Source organism: Brachycentrus maculatus, unplaced genomic scaffold (genome assembly GCF_059751285.1).
Source record: "Brachycentrus maculatus isolate JH-2025_06_01 unplaced genomic scaffold, ASM5975128v1 h1tg000075l, whole genome shotgun sequence".
NCBI lineage: Eukaryota > Metazoa > Arthropoda > Insecta > Trichoptera > Brachycentridae > Brachycentrus > Brachycentrus maculatus.
In genome coordinates this window covers 127,501-148,987 of record NW_028280829.1, presented here as the reverse complement: position 1 = coordinate 148,987, position 21,487 = coordinate 127,501, and the positions used below count along the sequence as shown (strand labels likewise).

At 30.1% G+C, this 21,487-nt stretch overlaps 2 protein-coding genes across 2 annotated transcripts in view; both read right to left on the bottom strand.

The window, feature by feature from the left end:
- The window catches only part of LOC148311109 (uncharacterized), a 97,163-nt gene extending 93,889 nt beyond the window's left edge, over nucleotides 1-3,274 (bottom strand). Inside the window, exon 1 of the mRNA XM_088257226.1 lies at nucleotides 2,935-3,274. Within this exon, the coding sequence (XP_088113352.1) occupies nucleotides 2,935-3,111 (177 nt within the window). The 5' untranslated portion in view covers nucleotides 3,112-3,274. The remainder of the gene's footprint in view (nucleotides 1-2,934) is intronic.
- A 10,272-nt stretch (nucleotides 3,275-13,546) lies between these two features.
- LOC148311108 (immunoglobulin superfamily DCC subclass member 3-like) overlaps nucleotides 13,547-21,487 on the bottom strand; it is a gene marked incomplete at its 5' end in the record, with an annotated part of 50,416 nt that continues 42,475 nt past the window's right edge. The window contains 2 exons of the mRNA XM_088257219.1: nucleotides 13,547-14,431; nucleotides 16,095-16,270. Of these exons, the coding sequence (XP_088113345.1) occupies nucleotides 14,135-14,431; nucleotides 16,095-16,270 (473 nt within the window). The remainder of the gene's footprint in view (nucleotides 14,432-16,094; nucleotides 16,271-21,487) is intronic.

Below are 21,487 nucleotides of genomic sequence, written 5' to 3'. Positions count from 1 at the left end.
TTATTAACGAATCTAATTAATTTGCGAGGAAAAATATTACTTTCGCCGTTGCATATTATGTCGAGGCTGATGAAGCAATTTGTGAATGCTTTAAATCGAAATGAAAATTGTTTCACGGAAAACCTAAAAGCCAGTATCTTATGGTAAAGCAAGTCCAAAAGAAGTTTCTGAGGTATCTCTACATGAGAGAGTACGGATATTATCCTTGGCTTTTTCTCCAGGGAATGCTTGGCTACAATAGTTTAGAGACTAGAAGGAATGTGTATTACGCATTTTTATCGATTGTTGCGCAGTATGATGGATAATGGTTATGCCTGTAGGAAGAGCTACCGCTATGTTGAACAATATCTCATTGGATATTGATCTGTTCCATGTGTCTGAAGGAGTTTTCTGAAGCTGGATTCTTTGGCAATAGTTCTTGCATAATTTAGATTTTTGTATTTATTTAATGTATACGCTTTAAACTTTTTAGTTTGTAATTTATCTGTTAATTGAAAATAAATAAATTGAATTGAATTGAATTGAATACATTTGATGGTCCTCAAAAAACTTGTTGAAGATCCACAATTCACCACATCAATGAACGAGGCTGGATCTTGGTGTTCATTTGTTTAACTAGTAGAATATTTTCAAGGAAATCATAAAGCAGAGAATTACGTAGAATTAGTGAGAACTATACTTTCAAATTTAAAAATTCTCAGTTGTAACATGAGCATAAATGTTCACTACCTCCACAGCCACCTAGATCGCTTTCCAGAAAACTTGATTGATTTTAGTGAAGAACAGGGGTTAAATATTCCATCAGGAATAAATAATAAACTATGGAAGATCGATATCAAGGATGATGGGATATCTATGATGGCCGACTACTGTTGGAGCCTTCAGCAAAACTAGCCTACTAAACTCCATGCCAGAAAGTAATAAAAAATTTAATTTTCAAGTGAAAAGTGACCAATGTATGTCAATGCAATAAATACTTAAATGTATGTTTTTTCTGTTTATAAATACTTAAATCCATGCATTTTTGAAATCTAGCATAAGTATTACTTATAACGTGAAATGTACAAAATTTGAACATATTTTTTGAATCTCAATAAGTAGATTTGAAAATTCTGAGGGTTATTTCCGATTCTTCAACCAAAAATTAACTAGGAACAGTTAAAAAATCGTGGGCACCAAAACGTGTGTTGGCCTGTGAAATATATATTATAAAATTATAGTACATATTTTTATATACAGTGAAACCTGTCTATCGTTTTTAAATGTGCCTTTTGAAATAAACTATGAATGCGGGATTAAGAGGTCAATACACAAGGAGATACGATCGAGTAAAGATAACGTCCTCCTAATCTGCATAACCATTGGTAGGTTAAAATTTTAAGAAGAATACAAGTTTAAGATGTAAACAAATGTATTTATTAAAAAAAATACAAGCTGAACAGAACCCAAAAAAACTTCAGACCTCTTCTGCTGTATCTGTCAACCTTGGGTCACACAAGCTATCGGATACTATGTATCCCACACGTCGGAATATTGTCATCCAATGTAACAAAATTGAGAAAAAGTAAAAAAATAAAAAAGACAATATATCAAATATGCAGCGTAATTCAAACGATGAATGCGGTAAAATGGTGGATAGAAACGATAGATGCGATCTATTTTTATATGAAATGAATTTGGGGTAGAAGAAATAAACCTGTGTTCTGAATATCTTAACCAGATATTCAAAACACATAAGATCTTTTAAAAATAAAAAAAACTAGACTCTCAATTTGCCAACCACTTAAATGAAAATAACCGTAAAATTCGTGTCTCGAATAAACCAATTCCATTAAATATTGAAAGCAAAGGTCGAAAAATTAATATATTAGAGCAATTAGAAATTAATAAGTATATAAACAATCCTAATTTTAAAATTATTAATGAACAAACTAACCTTATATCTTCACCACTGCTAAACATATCGTAGTCATACAGGAGAAAGTGACCAAGTGCATTGTTTCTCAAAAACGTGACCATTGACTATTTGATATCTTACTGGCTTAATATTGCCCTGAAAAAATCCTAAAGGATTTTAATCTTGGAAGTATAATATATTGACTAGTTAAAAATGACTAACTGCATTGGTGTTTATTTTCTTGCCAAGCAATAGTGACTTAAATGGCCCTCCTGAACATTTTACGTTTTGGTAGTTGGTCACTTTCTCCTGTACGTCTACGATATTTAAATAGACTATTATTGTACATCATCTCTTTCTATGTAAACGCATGATGCGTTATTGATGCATTAATAATTGTATCTACATATATAAATTCTTAAAAATAATATTTCTAACAATTGTAATTAGCTTTAAAACATTAATTCTCTAAAAAAATTGCCCATAAGGACCGTCAGTCCATTTGATCTTCACATTTGTTTAATAATGCCAGAACTAGGCGAAACAATTGTCACAATATACATTTTTTATGTGTTTTTGTTAATAAAATACAACTTAGTAGACTCAAAAAATCTGTGTTTGATTTAAAATTAATACATAAAAGAAATAAACGACATATCAGGGAAAACGATTATTCACGGAACGATACATAGGGGTTTCACCGTAGTGTATTAAATAAAATTAAACAACATAGAAACTTATTATAAGAAACAAAAATAATTAAAAATGTGTTTCATTGGCCGTGTTTGCTTATTTTGTCTATTACATCAACCGTTTGGAATTTTTGAGCCGATTTCCCTAAAAAAACTGTAATGACGAATAACCAGGGCACTCAAAGACCATAATTCAATGCATAAATATTTAAATTAGCACTTTGCAACAAATATGAGATCATCAAACTAGACAATATCCTAACTGTCAAAATTGACAGTGCGAGCGAAAAAATCGTGTTTACTTGTTGAGAAAAAATTACCCAATAATGAAGAATAAACGCATACCTCTGTGTCCAGACTGGCGCAGAGTGCTTGCAACTCCTTGATTTTCGCATTGGCGCCGGAAAGTTCGGTGAACGGATCCGTGTCCTCGACGATTCCTTCGGAAAAAACTTCGTTTGCCAAATTTTTAAATTGACCTTTGAGGCCGCTAAGGCTCGTGTTCAGATTGAGCCACGACATTCTCGGGCCGATTAGGATACGCGAAAACTATTTGTAAACAAACCGGGCACTTCTAACATAACCGATAATAATTAACAAACGAGTAAAATGTAAACATTGATACGACTTGACATGACACTGCCTTGTTGGCAAAACAATACCACCATGTTTTCGGAACAGAGTTGCCAAATTTGACATTTATGATCATAGATTATTTTTCCCTCACATAAACCGCAAGCTTGCTATGTAGAAATCTTGAAATAACATGCCTCTTCTCATATAAATAAAGAGACAGCGCTCTACAAACTAAGCTCTATCTCTTTTTGACAATTCTTCTCTCTCACTTATTCATTTACGACAACATACAAAGATGCAGATATATAACTCAATTTATTTGTATTAAGCTTTAGTTCACACTATTCATGTCTCGTTTCTATGGAAGTAAAACGTCAGCCTGCGTTCATTATTCATGGAGCGATCATATTTCTTGGAATGGTGTGAATATTTTTTTAAATTACCCAACGTCTTAGTGACTCTGAAATCTAGCTACGGCTTATGAAACACCGTTTATCATGACCCTACTTAGGCTTCAACTTTTTAATTTTTTTAGCCTATGCCTACTGGTCAGTGGATTTACTCTTCATGTTTAAAGTTACTATTATTTAATGTAATTCATGAGTGAAAATTCTAGGCAAAAACACTCGCGTTGTGTGAAGTTAGCAAACCGCCAAATATATTTGTAAAGGCTCGCGCAAGTAGCATTTATAATACCTACGACTTTTTTTATGACGTTATCCAGTTACGGCGAGCGATCGTCATTATTTTTGTGAACGTGGTCTGTCACATGTTTTGTTGACAACATGTACTTTGAATGAACTGAACAGCCATAAATAATGTATGGGTAGAATCGTCATGAACCATTTGAGAATACATTTTGATAAATTTTCGATATATTTTTTTTTTTATATAAATAAAATAATGCGTTTATCAAAGATTGTAAAAAAGTGTATTTGGAAGATACAAGTTGCTTAACGAAATATTTCAGCTTTGTTCGAATTTACCTGAGGCGCCCTTGAGGTAGTATTTTTCGAAAATGGCGCTGTACAAATTAGCCAAATTATTATTATTATCACCTAGATTAATCGAGTTTTTTTACTGCTAGTACTACTACTACCATCACACGGTTTCATACATCAGTGTCAGTACTAGCACTCTGTCGTGAAGTGCCAGTTAACTTTCATGGACTTGTCTTTATTTTGCAATTACTCCATTGAAAGCACCATTTATTAAATTCCCTAATATTTATTTTTCCTTATTTTGCATAATATTACAATACTATTTATTCAGTTTAAATAATATCCCGAATTGTGTTTTTATATAATTACTGTAAACCCCCTACAACGTTGAAGAGATAAGAAACGCGTTATGGGAGGGAACGTTATGGGGGTTAATGTTTTATTTAACATTTCCCAATTTTAAAGTTTCCACCGATAACGCCGTACCAATGTAAACGTAATGGGGGGGCTTAGGTACTGTATAATAATTCACAGGTTTTAAATTAATTATTTTTACCAGAGAAATGCGCCACATTAAGGCCTTACTCGCAATACTATAATTCAGTAAGCATCCGACTGCTCTGAGAGTTGGACGTCATTTCACGCCTATTTTTTAAAAAAAATATACTTTGGATTTTTTTGTTTCATAGAATATATATATTAACACAATATGTTTAATATTTTTACTTCTTACCTTTCAATAACTCTTTTCTTTTTAATGCCATATTTTTATTTCGAATAATTATTTTTTCCGATATAAAAACGGTGTTTCAAGAAAAATATCAATTACGTCAAATTTTTTCTGGGCTAAAAGAAAATTAAGTTGCGATTTGTCGAATACTGGGCGTTGAAGAAAACTATTATTTTAGCATTTTTCTTTCTTCTTTCTTCTTTCTTCTTTTACCCTTTGAGCAACAAAAGGGAACAATTTTAATTTTAAAATATTTACAGTTCAATTGCTCAACAAATTTACTGTTCAATTTTTCAGCAAATCAGTGAATAAGTTCTGCTGATATCCCATAGATGGCTGCACAAGTATCATATTTGATTTTAATTTTCTGGGGTAGGTACTTAATTGTTTTCCAGACACATCGTCGGCATAGTGACTCCATATAGGTTTGGTGGAAAACTTTTCTCCTAAACTAAACTAACTAACTAACAAACTAACTAACCATCACGCCGCTTCCCGCAGGGGTAGGTAGAGAGAATAGAACGCCACGCCACTCTGTCTTTGCAAACATTCTTCGCCTCTTCCACGTTCATGCATCTCCTCATACATACCCGCCAATTGTTACGACTCCTAACCTGACCACTTTCAAGTATTTGGCATACCTGATCGTGCCATGTTTTTCTCGGTCTTCCTCTGTCTCCTAGTATAACTTAAGGCCCAGTATACGATAAATCGCAACGTAATTTTCTTTAAGCCCAGGTAACATTTAACGTAATTGAAATTTTCTTTGTTTTTGTATTAAATAAATAAAGTTTTTCTTTGAAATGCTTATTTACTTATTTCATGTTTCAAACACACTTCTTACCTTATGTTTTTTTATACGTCTATTTGCTTTACCTGTTTATTGTTTTGTATTTTATATTTGGCCTTATATTAGTTTTTTTTAATTGTTCATCTTTTTTTTCAACATTTTTATTTGTGTTCTAGTCTTGTTAACCTTAATCCCATGTCCCAAAATGGAAAATGGAAATTACTCATCGGGAATGTTACATATTTATATGACTTATGTAAAAAATATGACTATTGATTTGCGAGAATTTGATTTTTTCCATACGTATTCCAAATAAACGAAATTCCATTAAATTGTGCGTGGAGACACATCTGGACCCTGGCGCCACCGATCGCTTAAGGAATTGGATGTTTGAGAGTTCCCCATTAAAAGGGCATAAGCTTTTCACTATCTGGAGGTATTCTTGCCTTATTATTATTTACAATATTTTTAATGTGTCCAAATACTTGTTCACAAATCTGGATTATCTCCAATTAGGAGTTATTTTTTTGATTGTTGTTTATTTTTCAGACACTCAAAATGCTGTAAATAAATAACTGGTCAAATTATATGCTAAAATAAAATTTTCAAATTATAGGCGAAAATCATGTTTTCTAGCGTTTCTTATGTATGTGAATATAATCCTGGATTGGAACCCCACATGGGAATGGAAAGAGTCTTTTCTCAATAAAAGCTTTCCTCATCTAACCATAGATGTCTCTCTGTGTTTCGAGTTTGATCAATATATCTAGAACTCACATAATTTTGAGTAGTGCTGTTGTTAATTATGGGTAGAATTGTGAAATATTACACGTGTGTAAAGTTATAACTTAAGTTGCATATGACGGTAGTACGCCTTGTAAATTCCCAGACTTCCGTATTATTCTTCATCTATGTTGAATTATCTTCAAACCTTAATCCGCACCCCAATGGTGCATAGGGCACTGCATCATATAAACGCAGTGTTATATTGATCGTTAACACATGAAGGAAAGGTGATCAGCCCTCCACTTCAGGTACCATTCCAGGGTAATATTGAATAAATATTTGAGTGAAAAAATCACCTATATTTATTTGATCCCCCCGTGTGAATCGAACCCGGGACCTCCAGAACGGGGGCCGAGCATGCTGACCATTACACTACGGAGGCGGAAAAATAAGCCAAAATAAATTGAGAATCATATTTCACGCGTTTCTTATGTATGTGAATATAATCCAGGTCAGGTATCACCCAAAATTGGGTGCTTTGCCAATAAATTTAAAAAATATGATCCAGGAATCGAACCTCACACGAAAATAGAAAGAGTCTCTGCTTAGTAAAAGCTTTCCTCGTCCATCCATAGATGTCTCTCTGTGTTTCGAGTTTGATCAAAATATCTAGAGGTTTCAAGAATTTGAGAAGTGTGGTTGTAAATCATGAAAAATCTAAAATGAGCCTTACATTCTTATATATTTTTTTGTTGTTCTAGAAAAAAGAGTAATATTTGTGTTTTTATTGTTTACACAAATATTTCCATTTCATACTATTTCTGTGAGCCTAAGCGGCTCATTATTAGAAATAGGTATCAAATTGTGGTAGAGTGGGTTCGAACCGAGAAACTTTGACTTAAAAGTCCGCTACACCAACCACGGGACCACAACCCGACACAACCTTCGTTTTTAATTCTGCTATACAATGATTTTCCACACATTCGTCTGAAGGAGCGCATTTCAACAGCGTTCACTCTGCTTTCATCCTTACTTTGCCAGTTCCATGATTTAGTATACTTACCAACATTTTGCTTCCCCGCAGGGGTAGGCAGAGAGAATAGCACGACATTCCACCCTGTCTTTAGAAAACATTCTCCGCCTCTTCCACATTCATGCATCTCCTCATACATACCCGCCGATTATTTCGACTCCTGACCCGGTCGCTTTCAAGTATTCGACGCACCTGATTGTGCCAAGTTTTCCTCGGTCTTCCTCTGCTTCGTTTTCCAACTACAAAATTGTATCAAATAGTAATAATAAATAATTGTATTAAATAGTTATCATTGTATTACATATTAATCTGATACAGTGCCCCATAAAAAAGTCATTGTGTTTGACTAAGATAGTTTCTGAAAAAAATACATCATGAAGGTTGTTTTGGAAGAAAAAAAGTTTATTTTTTTAATACATCTTTTATTAATAATTGTACTTAATTTTCTTCAACACTACATACAGTGCCGACGCAATTGAAAAATCCATTACAATTCTTCAAAACATTGATCATTTTTCTTTTCGGACTTCTGCTGTTTTCGAACGTATCTCTATACAATTAATATAATACCTTTACGTTAAGTAAAATACAATTTATTTATTACTAATCTGGTGTTCAGTTTCGTATGAAAAAAATATTTTACTCAGTACATTCTTACATTAATTCTTTAGTTTGGCACTATGTAATTTACAAATGGATCATTTTCACTAGGGAGGAATATCTTATTTAAAATACTCAACCTATAAAGGATTGTATTAGACTCTTTTTGTGCGTATAACAGCCGATATAATCAATATTTTCATTCGTCATTTTCTTTTGGAAAATTCGCCTTCGTAAAAATGTTATTTTCGTAAGTTGGCAATGAACGAAGTCACAAAAACGATGGAGTTATTTTAATGTTGGTGTGATATCAATGACTGTGGTAGCAATGACTGCTAAATTATTGGCGGCTCTATTTGGTGATGTCTATGGTTGACTCCCCCCCCCCGTTCGTATTCCCCTATCCGGCCGTATCAAATGGTGGTGTAGTGTTGACATACAATCCTCACTACTACCATTACAGCTCTATCAACCATAGACGTCATAAAACATTCGATGACAGAAATTTGATGACGACGCACGTTTTTCTTTTTTTCAAATATCTTTAAATAAGTTTAAACTTTCATAATATGAAAGTTAATATGTGATATTATTTCCCATACTTTTCTTCAGATTTCAATACGAATGTTGCCGATAGTCTTATGAATTTTCATATTAATTTATTAGCCAACAATCACACATCGTGAAATTGATCCATTGTACAATATCGCGGGTACATTCATAGAAAATAAATTAATTAGTAGGCAAGGAGAGTATGGAAGCGTTACGAGATAAATATTAGGAAAAAGGTTACATACAAATTTAAAAAAAAAGGAATAAAAGTGTTGCAGACTTGCAACACCAAAAATATAAAAATTATCATGACATTCAGAAGGTAGGTACTTTAAACAATATTGACTTATTATAAGTTATTCTGTATTGTATCTAATTTCTAATAATGTAGGTGTTTAAGGTATAAGAGGATAGATTTACAAACACTATTAAATAATAAAAAGTAACAGGTAGGGAAAGAAGAAAAAAGTTATTAATTTTCAAACAATCCAATGATCAAACGATGAATTTGAGGAATCTTTGACGTTAATATTTGAATTCAACAAAATGGCGGCCGACCATCAGTAATCGGAAGTAGGTACCAAAAGCAAAAAGAATTACATATTTATAACTAATATGTAACTTTGTTTTGAAATCACTATAAATATTTAATTATAACTTAATTACAATGTCTACCGGTTTCGAAGCTGACCGCTTCTTTTTCAAGACTGATTAATACTGGTATTAATCAGTCTTGATTATTATTAAATTTAAAATAAAATATTTATAGTGATTTTAGAAAAAAAGGAACATATTAATTCTAAAGTGGAATATCACAAAGTTAGTGCTTCAAACATAAATTATAATTACACATTTGGTGACATACTAAACTTTAAACAATTTATATGAATAATAATTTCTGATTCTACTGAATTTATTTATTTTGTGACGGCCATTTCGCCTTGATAGTCAATTGAGAAGAAAAAGATACTCAACAAAAAGTATATATACGTTTTTCAATATAAAAATTTAACATTTGTATAAGACCACATATGAGTTTATTAATGTAAACACGACTACTTTTCGGAACTACAGATGTTCTCAGTTTGTAAATGTACATATCTACAATATGTACAGATTGTATTTTCACATGTTGATGAGAGCATCTATAGTTTTCGAAACCAGTTGTGTTTACATTAAAAAACTCGAAAAGCGGTCTTACATAAGTGTTTTAATTTTTATCGATCCTACGCTTCAGGTACCTGTTAAGGGTGATGTTAATATAAATATCTGTGTAAAAAGTGGCCAATATTAATTGTGATTCCTTCTGGGAATTGGACCATTCGACTACCGCAACCATTCGACTACCGCAAATTCACCCATCTCATTGGATTGCAAATAGCTCCTAGGGTGAGAAACATTGGTAAAATTAAATTCACAAATCTAATAATATTTTGTATGTATATTCAGTTTATAAATTATATTATATAAATATCACGTCTACTACATTTATAATTACTACGATTTGTATATTGTATACAAAATAACTGTCAACAGGTGAATTTTCATGTTACATGTTTTTATATATTTATATATATTCCGAAAACATCAACACATTAGTATCTACACGTGGACGAAACATTTGATTTACATTATGTCATCAAGAGACATTTCATTTCTACGCTAAACAATGCTCTAACTATCCTTTTATGGCGTATATTTTAAATGCCATAGATAACACTCAATAAGTCACAATTAGGTCTGACACATACATGGCAACACTGCTGCTCTTATGCAAACGATAAGTGTCAAAATGACATGGTATTCTGACAATTACTTTACCAGGTTGTAGTAACCCCAATTTTATGATTTTCAAAACAATACATACGAGATAGTTTTGTATGTAATAAGTCTCCAGTCTGACACATATATACCAGTCTGATGATGTCGGTAACGACGAAACCCGGTCGCTGGTCAAATAAAAAAGTGGAAAAGCTAAAAATATTGGTTTTAATCTAATAATAAATTTAAAAAAAAAAAAAAAAAAAAAAAAAAAAATTGACACATATATCGCTCACTCCTTTCAAGAACGTCATCAATAAAAAAACTTGATTTTTCAGGAGAACGTTTTTAATGTGTAAAAATATAATACAATGTATTAAAAATAAATATCAAGCCACTTACTGAACTTTTAACTGTGCAACAGATCTTATTAAGTAAAACCTGAAGGTTTTTTCTCCATTTGAAAAATATTTAGTTTATTTAAAAAAATAATTAAACAATACATTTTCTTCAAAATGCAAAAAACAACACATTCTGCCCTATAGCGGGTAAATATTAAATTTAAAATATTTCTCTTTTCCTGGGATACAGTACATTAAATGGGCATTCCGAAAACATGCACAACGGAAAATTGTCGATTTTTGATTAATTGTTTATATTATCGGTCTTGAAAGGAGTGAGCGATATGGCAACATTGCTGGCAGTATTTCTTGATAGCATCAACCTTCAAACGATAAGTGTCAAAATTTCATGGTATTCTGACATTAAGTTTACCAGATTACCGTGGTTTTATTGGCCACAGTTTTGTAATTTTGAAAACAATCTTCAAACCCTTATCCGCACTCCAATGGTGCATATGTTAACACATGAAGGAAGGGTAATAAGCCCTCCGCTTCAGGTACCAGTCCAGGGTAATATTGAATTAATATTAAAGTGAAAAAATCAGTAATATTTATTTTCACCCCCAAACAGTAAGTGAATTTTGTTATTCGCTTGTGTTAACAATAACTAAAAAATCAAACTGTCATAGTTTTGAAGTTCTTCAAAATATGTTCATTTAATTAATATTTACACAATGCTCTTAATATCCATATAAAGTGTATATGTATTTTAAATTCCATATATTTTATAAGTTTAAATATAATGTGTGTATATACACACATATATATATATATATATATATATATATATATATATATATATATATATATATATATATATATATATATATTTATATATATATATATATAGATATATATATATATATATTTATATATATATTTATATATATATATATATATATATATAAATATATATATATATATATATATATATATATATATATATATATATATATATATATATATATTATATATATATATATATATATATATATATATATATATATATATATATATATATATATATATATATATATATATATATATATATATATATAAACAGGGTGTCCCATAATCCAAAATATTGGTTTTAAGGGTGTTAGGCCAGCCTTTGACTCACTTAAAAATGAAAATATGACCTCAGTAAAAGTGCCTTAGTTTTCGAGATATTTCTACTTTTATAAATTTTCCGAACATCTAAGCCTTAGATCAGTTTTTTGAGTGCTTCTTTTTCAATTTTTCATATTTTAGGATTCTAATTGATGTTTCATAATACTGAATGACTATTCTGTTGATCACAGTCCAAAATTATACCAATACTGGCTTGCCTTGGCGGAAAAAATATTAATGCCCGGTCAATGATTTTAAAATAAATCAAATAAAGGTAACTTTGACTCTTCACCCTGTTATTTTTTATTAAGTTATTTTTACCAAGTTATTTTAAAAAGTTGTCTCATTTATGTCATTTTAAAAACAGTAAAACATTTACTTTGTTTTACTTAAGAAAATTAAATATGGATTTTTTTAATGCAAAATGAGCTGATTTTGTAATTATTTAATTTAAAAGGAATGTTGAGAATTGCTTTGGTTAGTAAAGTGAAAAAATGTTAATGTTATATTAAATTACTCTGTGTTTTATTTCGAAACATAAATTAGAATCCTAACATATGAAAATTTGAAGAAGTGACACTCGAAAAACTGATCTAAGGGGTAGGTTTTCGGGAAATTCATAAAAGTGGAAATATCTTGCAAACTAGGGAACAATTTTTTTGAAGTGACGGCAGTAGCAATACCAAGTCACCATCCTTTTGAGGAATTGAGCACAGGTTATTTTAAATATTATACTTAACTCAAATTTACATGGATAATTTACACAAAGTTAGCTTCACAAATCTAATTTATCTATGTAACACGATTTATAATATTATAAATACATACATATACACAAAGTATCATAAAAAATAATGTTTCTCATACGAGTTAGGCATTACAATCTTCAGTCTACATTCTGAAGTATTTATTTCCCTCTCTTACATTAAGCTACACACATATGTATATTATGTATATTTATATATATATATATATATATATATATATATATATATATATATATATATATATATATATATATATATATATATATATATATATTTATATATATATATATATATATATATATATATATATATATATATATATATATATATATATATATATATATATATATATATATATATATATATATACATATATATATATAAATATATATATAAATATATATATATATATATATATATATATATTATATATATATATATATATATATATATATATATATATATATATATATACATAATATTTATCTGTAATAGTATAACAAAATAATATGGCAGTTTTTTTCCATATACATAATATAAGCAATCGCAAAATCATTCATAAATACAGTAAAAGCTCGTTAATACGAAAATATTGATAACCAAATTTCAAAAATATATATTTTTTTCAAATAAATGAACTGATGTGCGTCGATGTTTTCAAGGCATATCGTATTATTTGTGAGCGAAGTTATAAATTTAAGTTTTGTACTGACATATCTTGGTGGAACTGCATTTTATGTAATAAAATAACAATTGTGTATTTTTTTCCATGTGAATTTTATTTGACAAGCAACCGGGTTTCGTAGTAACCGACATCACCCAGTTTCTGATGAAACCCAGTTTCTGGTAAAATTAAATTCATGTGGAAAAAATTACAAATTTGTTATTTTATTATAAAATTTATAAGTAGTTGATAATTCATGTATCGCTATTTTCGTAAAATACTACCTCAAGAGCTAAAAGCAAAAGAAATTCACGGGTAAGTAGTTAAGGGGGCAGAGCTATAAGGAATCAAGATAGAAATGACACACAAAAAAAATTTGGAGGAAAAAAAAAATCAAATATTTTTCGTATAAACGTAAAAATTGAATTGTGATTCGAATAACGAGCTTTTACCGTCAGCACTTGGATGCTAAATTGTATAATATTGTATTTTTAGTCAGAGTACATTTTTATTGCTACATGTTATTTGAAATAATGTCGATACAAAACTATAAACAGTTGATTTAAAACATTTTGAGAGTATCCAAATACTTGTTCACAAATCTGGATTAATTCCAACTATAGGAGTTATTTTTCATATTGTTTTTTTGACATCTCATCAAAGATGAAGAAGAATATGGTCAAGAATATATCAAACAGTGTTTGATAATGTCCTAAGAAGATGAAACGCGTCACGTATTAACATATACATAAATAAATGTAGAATTCAATCCAACAAACCAGTTTTATTTTGGATACATTACCCAAAAATTCAATATGGAATTCTACCAACTGTCTGCAGTTACAAAAAATAAGTAAAAAATGTATTTTTCTCTGAAATTAGAAAATTTTTCGATTATCGCTGATCATATAACCATCTCAAACTAACGTCGAGCACTGCAATCGCTACGAAACAAGTCATCAAGATGAACCCGAGTGATTCCGAGCCCTTGGGGCCACCGCTTCTCCCGAGCCATTCGTTGAGAAGGCTCGGCGGGTTGGAGACTTCCCGTGATGCTGTGACCGCCAGCATGAAGACCGCCTCCGTGGACCCCTTGGCGTTCCTGGCGAGGAGGGAATACTCCCCGTTGTGGTGAAGGCCGACTGAGTTTATAGTGAGTTCGGCGATGTGGCAGTCCGGGGAGGTGGTATTCTGAAAATCGGGAAAAAAATATTAATCTTTTTTTAAAATAAATATTATGAGAAGTCCAACAAGATAAAAAATTGTTTCCTAATTGTACAACGTACACATCCTCATCAATTAACAGTTTGACTCATTCATCTGTGCAAAAAGAAAAATGGGAAGAATGCACTTTTCAGCATTTGATAAACAGTCTTTAATATCAAAATATTTGTTTTGGCAAAGCACCAAAAATTGAGTGATACATGCCACAAACTGGATTTTTTTATTATGCTGCAAATTAACACTTTTTTAATGATTACTAATGCCCACTCAAATTTTTATGTCATATTCTGCAAGTGCTTTATGATTGCATTTTTGATTTTTGGAGAATTCATCGAAAGGATGTGCTGGACATCAGCGAGAAGGACAAACCCTCCGAGCGAACATCCTGAAGAAACTCAAGGTTAGGAAGTTAGGGACAGTTAAATAGTACGTAATCAGCAGTCTCATCCTCCAAAATATACAGATTTTGTTTGGTTCACATATCAATATACAAAAAGACAGGGTTTTATATAATAAATGTTATATTGATTTTTTAAACGATTAAGATAGTATTTATTTGTTAAAAAAAACACATAAAAATTAATTTTGTGACAACTGTTTCTCCTTGTTATGGCATTTTCAAACGAATGTCTCTGAATCAGTCTCCGTCTCAAAATCTATAAAAAGAAAAGATTTTATTCATGGCACGATGGATAATGAAATGGACCATCATCAAGTAGTAAAAATGTGTGTGTATATATATATATATATATATATATATATATATATATATATATATATATATATATATAAATATATATATATATATATATATATATATATATATATATATATATATATATATATATATATATATATATATAAATATATATATAAATATATATAAATATATATATATATATATATATATATATAATATATATATATATATATATATATATATATATATATATAAATATATAAATAATATATATATATATATATATATATATATATATATATATATATATATATATATATATATATATATATATATATATATATATATATATATATATATATATATATATATATATATATATATATATATATATATATATATATATATATATATATATATATATATATATATATATATATATATATATATATATATATATATATATATATATATATATATATATATATATTTATATAATTTACTTTGTATTATTTCTCATGATAATTTTTTCTTGTAAAGTTGCCGGTCTTTCCATTGTAGTGATAAGAGAGTGCAGGAATGGAATGGAATGGATGGATGGGGACATGTTGCAAGACCCCACAAGGTGGACCCCTGAACTTTTGAAATGAAGACCTTGGGAGAGTACAAAAGAGGCGTCCGAAGACCTCAAAAAAGGTGGTCCAACGACATAGCCGCTGTGGGGGGTAAAAACTGACTGCAAGCAGCAACAGACCGAAAAAATGTAAGTATACGGAAAAGGCCTATATCCAGCAGTGGAGGACAGAAAGATTAAGATTAAGAAGAGGAATAAATGTGTTTTTCCTGTAAAGACAGAACGTATCACGTCGGAAAGATCGAAAACTTGGAACAGTGGAAAAATTTACTTTGATTTTAAAAATAAAAACTCACCGTAGCATTGTGGGCCACGATATTTCCGTACACTTCTCCCACCCTGTAGACGCGGTGGCCCACTATCCACATGACCTTGGAGGGAGCAGGGTTGGCGCAGAACTCGGCCGACAGTTGGGCCACGCTGCCCTCGCTCACCAGTACGGTCCTGTTCACGGGAAACACAGTTGGGCCGCCTGCAAATTGAAAAAGTAAGGAAATTTATATGTTTTGTATATTAAAAGCATTGTTAACTTTGTGGTATGGTAATATAACACTCTCATTTTCTAATAAAATAACAACTACAATATATAAAGTTTTTACCAACTTTTACAGATTTAACCATACATTATTTCATTTTACATACAAAATCCATTTTTAAAATTAAATTATATCAAATCATTTTTAAAATCGTAACCAAAACTCACATGTTATTATTATTATGATACAATACTTAAACTAATAATTTTTAAATTCATTTTGCCATAAAAATATATAAAATAAAACCATAGTTTTTAACCCCTGGCTTGTTGTTTATTTAACGTAGAATTTTGTCTAGTCTCCCACCAGTCTGATGATGTCGGTTACGATGAAATTCGGAAAAATTTACAGTTTTTTTCCATATTCATTTTATTTATATGAAAAAATCAATTAAGTTGTTATTTTAGTATATAATACCATATGTTTGTAGATCCATCAAGAAATGTCAGTAAAAAAATAAGTCTAACAGTGTAAAATAAAAAGTAAAAAAAATAATATTTATAAAAATGATAAATAATAAAATACAAAATCAGCAATGCCAATAAAAGGGATGGCCAGTAATAGGTTGTTTACTCTACGCACACATCCAATAAAGTTTAATTTTCTTTCCAAAAGTCATAAATCAGGCACCCAAGAAACTTGTGATGAGATAAAATTATTACAAAAGAAAAACGGAGACCGTTTTTCACTCGCGCCAAACCTGAATGTTGTTTTTAGTTTTTATTAAAGCCTCTGGAAGGCTCGGTGGTCTGAAAATATTTTCATAGGACCACGAGGGGTTGAAAAAGCTTCCCGGAAAAAGAGAGCTTTCCTTGTAAGTTCGGAAATCACAGAAATCGGAAAGTGCTGACAAACCTTCGCCTAGGAATGAGACAAAATTGACTCGCGTTAAGGGCAGATTTGACAAGGCAGGGTTAACATTGAGTTAGTAACTGACTTCAAATACGAGACACTAGGTACGGGTTTAAGTGATCACTTTCCACACGTGTAACATTCACCAATTCTACCCATTATTGACAACCACACTACTCAAATTCTTGGAAGTTCTATATATATGAACCAATTTTGAAACTTTGTTCTTGAATCACTAGAACTTCACTAGAGACATCTATTGGTGAGATGTAAAGAAGCTTTTTTACTAAGCAGAAACTCTTACAATAGTATTTCAGGTCCGAATCCTGGATTATAATCACACACATGAGAAACTCCAGAAAATATCATTTTCATTTTTATCATTTAAGCTTATAATTTGACATAATTCATAAATCTATGACCAGTCTACGATGGTCGTCAGCCCCGTAAATGCCCAGGCTTCCATATTCTTCTTCATCTTTGATGAGATGTCAAAAAATAATATAAAAAATACTCCTTTAATTGGAGATATTCCAGATTTGTTAACCTTAATCCCATGTCCCAAAATGAGTAATGGAAATTACTCATCGGGAATATTATATATATATATATATATATATATATATATATATATATGTATATATATATATATATATATATATATATATATATTCATATATATATATATATACATATATATATATATATATTTATATATATATATATATATATATATATATATATATATATATATATATATATATATATATATATATATATATATATATATATATATATATATATATATATATATATATATATATATATATATATATATATATATATATATATATATATATATATATATATATATATATGTTACTTACTATGTAATATGTTAAAATAAACAAAATACTTTGTAATTCATATTAATAATATGTTCGCTTTGAATGTAAGTAAGTTATGCATGCATTAATTATCGAATTAACATATTGAATTGAACTGAATTTAATGTAGTATGTATGTGTGTACATATATCCCCATCACTGTATACAGTGTACAGAGATGATGCTGTATTCCAGGATTTGCCCGAAGGAAGAGCGGGAGCACACCGCCTCCAGCTGCCAGGCTAGCAGGTAGTGAGTGAGTAAATCACATTTTGCGAGTGTTTGCGCCACTCTGAGACACGTGCTGTGCTTTATTCCTGCCTATTGGGCTGAAATCCCGACTACCTTGCCAAGCAATTGCTACTCGGCGCCCCTGCATACAATTGCAAAAACAATTACATTTTCATTGCCATTAATTATTAATTCATTTATGAAGGAAATATAAATTCATGGATGTTTAATTGTATTATTTTCTAACATCTCAATATAGATGAAAAAGAATATGGAAGTCTGGGGATTTGCGGGGCTCACAACCGTCATAGGCTGGTTTAAACCAGCCTATAATTTCATTTTATGTTTTATAATGATTGAAAATAACATGATAAATAACTCCTTAAATTGTAGATAATCTAGACTTGTGTCAAAATGTTGATGTATTATTGAGTGAAAGTAAAGCAGGGTGTTATCTAAGTGGAAGGTACTTTATGTGAGATTTTGTTCGCCTCCGTACGCTCACTCCTTTCAAGAACGTCATAAATCAAAAATCGACAATTTTCAGTTGTTTATATTTTCGGAATGCCCAAAAAATGTACTATAACCCAGCAAAAGTAGCATATTTTTAACTTAATATTTACCCGCTACAGGGCAGAAAGTGTTGTTTTTGCATTTTGAAGAAAAGGTATTGTTTAATTATTTTTTGAAATAAACTAAATATTTTTCAAATGGAGAATAAACTTCATAGGATCTGTTGCACAGTAAAAAGTTTGATAAGTGGTTTGATATTTATTTTTAAAACAATGCATTATATTTTCAAACTTTAAAAACGCTCTCCTGAAAAATCATGGTTTTTGATTCATGGCGTTCTTGAAAGGAGTGAGCGCGTAGTGTAATGATCAGCATGATCATCATATTGAATAAATATTAGAGTGAAAAAATCCCTAACATTTATTTGACCACCCCTGGGAAACCCGGGACCCCCAGAACGGTAACCGAGCGTGCTGACCATTACACTACGGAGGACAAGATAAATTTACTTAAAATAAATTCATTTTGTCAACTTTAAATAATGGTTTTCAACCACAGCCTTAATATAAAGTTGTTATTTTATTATTTAAAATAAAGTTCCACCAAGAAATGTCTGTAAAAAACGTTAAAGAATAGAATTTTGTCTAGTCTCCCATCAGTCTGATGATGTCGGTAATGATGAAACCCGGTCACTGGGCAAATAATATGGAGAAAACTATTAAGTTGTAGTGTTATTAACCCAGAATATGGGTTCAAGCAATTAGACACACTCAATGCGGTTTAATATAACATTAGCTTCGAAATATTATAATCTATACATGTACATATATGGCAATGTGTAAATTGTCGCCTGAATAGTTTTGGCAGCTAGCCACAACCAACAAAGCCTACCCGAATTAAATTCGATAATAAATTATTTAAGTAATTCATCGTTGAAACGCGATTAGGAGTTCCCATCAGTTTATGAATAAGTGATTAGATTTGTCTTTCAATTAGGGGTGACCCGAGGCCTACCCACGTCATTCCGCGCAAATGAAATTTGTCCCTTGCAGCCGTATGGAACGGCACCCTTACTTGCGGCCGGGTTCTATGTTAGCAGGCAGATTTGATTTTAATGTCTCCAACGTGAGTGGAATGTAAACCGGGGCACAATGGGCTGGGGGTTGGTCTTCTGTCTTGGGGTAGTGATGTACCCCGCTGGGATACCGTGGGTATACCAGAGGCGAGCAGTGTATATATATATATATATATATATATATATATATATATATATATATATATATATATATATATATATATATATATATATATATATATATATATATATATATATATATATATATATATATATATATATAGTGCATGTTTTCGGAATGCCCAGAAAATGTACTATATCCCAGCAAAAGTGGCATAATTTTAACTTAATATTTACCCGCTACAGGGCAGAAAGTGTTGTTTTGCATTTTGAAGAAATGGTATTGTTTAATTATTTTTTTATACATACTAAATATTTTTCAAATGCAGTAAAAACCTTCAAGTTTTACCTAAAAAGATCTGTTGCATAGTAAAAAGTTCAATAAGTGGCTTGATATTTATTTTTAATCCATTGTATTATATTTTTAAACTTTAAAAACGTTCTCCTGAAAAAACAAGTTTTTTGATTTATGACGTTCTTGAAAGGAGTGAGCGATATGTTTATCAAATGTTAATATTATCAGCCGTTTTGGATTAGTATGTTTTTGTCAACTGGAAAGGTTAGTCACGTAAAGTATCAAGTAAACCATCCTATAACAAGTCGTAGAAACCCAGAATTAATGAACAACATTTTGATTTGATTATTATTTTTTTTATCAGTTTTTCGTTTGGAATTATACAACTTGTACATAAAAAAATATTGACAGTGATAAAAGCCGATTTAAAAATTCCGCATACATGTAATGAATACTGTTTTATTTTAAAAGAGAAAAAAAGATAATATACCATCACATTGCCAAGAGTCAACAATTTTTTGAAGCCTAGATTTGCTTTTCGAGAAAGTTTAGTTTTTTCTATGTTTTCAATGTAATAAAACCATTTTAAAGCTAACGAGATTCATCAAATACGAAATTTGCATTAAATAACGATACATTTCCAGCACCTAGTTCACTGACGACTTTGTGAACAATTGTTTTATGCGTAAAGTTTTCAGTCGGACGAATAATAAAACTTTTTTGATCATGAGCAAAATATTTTTGGAACGCTACCAACTCCAATAATAATCTTAACATAATAATGATCTAGGCCATATAAAGATGAAAAAAATTGCTAACTTTGAACATTTAATTTTATTCGATTTATGTATTTCGAAGAGGTTACAAGTTACTTTTTTATTCAGAATATAATTATTATTTGAAAAAATAAACTTTGATTTATATATTTAAAAGTATTTTCATAGTAATCACATTATACACGTGTAAAAAAGTGGGTTCGCGGCAGTATCTATGATTGATTTTAATAAGCTTTTCACTGAGCAGAGACCCGTTTATTTTTACACATTGTTTGCATACCTTACAATACCTTCTTGCAATACCTTCTTGAATTACTTCAAATACTGGGAGACGCCTGAAAACATATTTTTTTATAAAGCTTATATTTTACCAGTTATTTTAATCAAAACACTTTTGGTTTGTC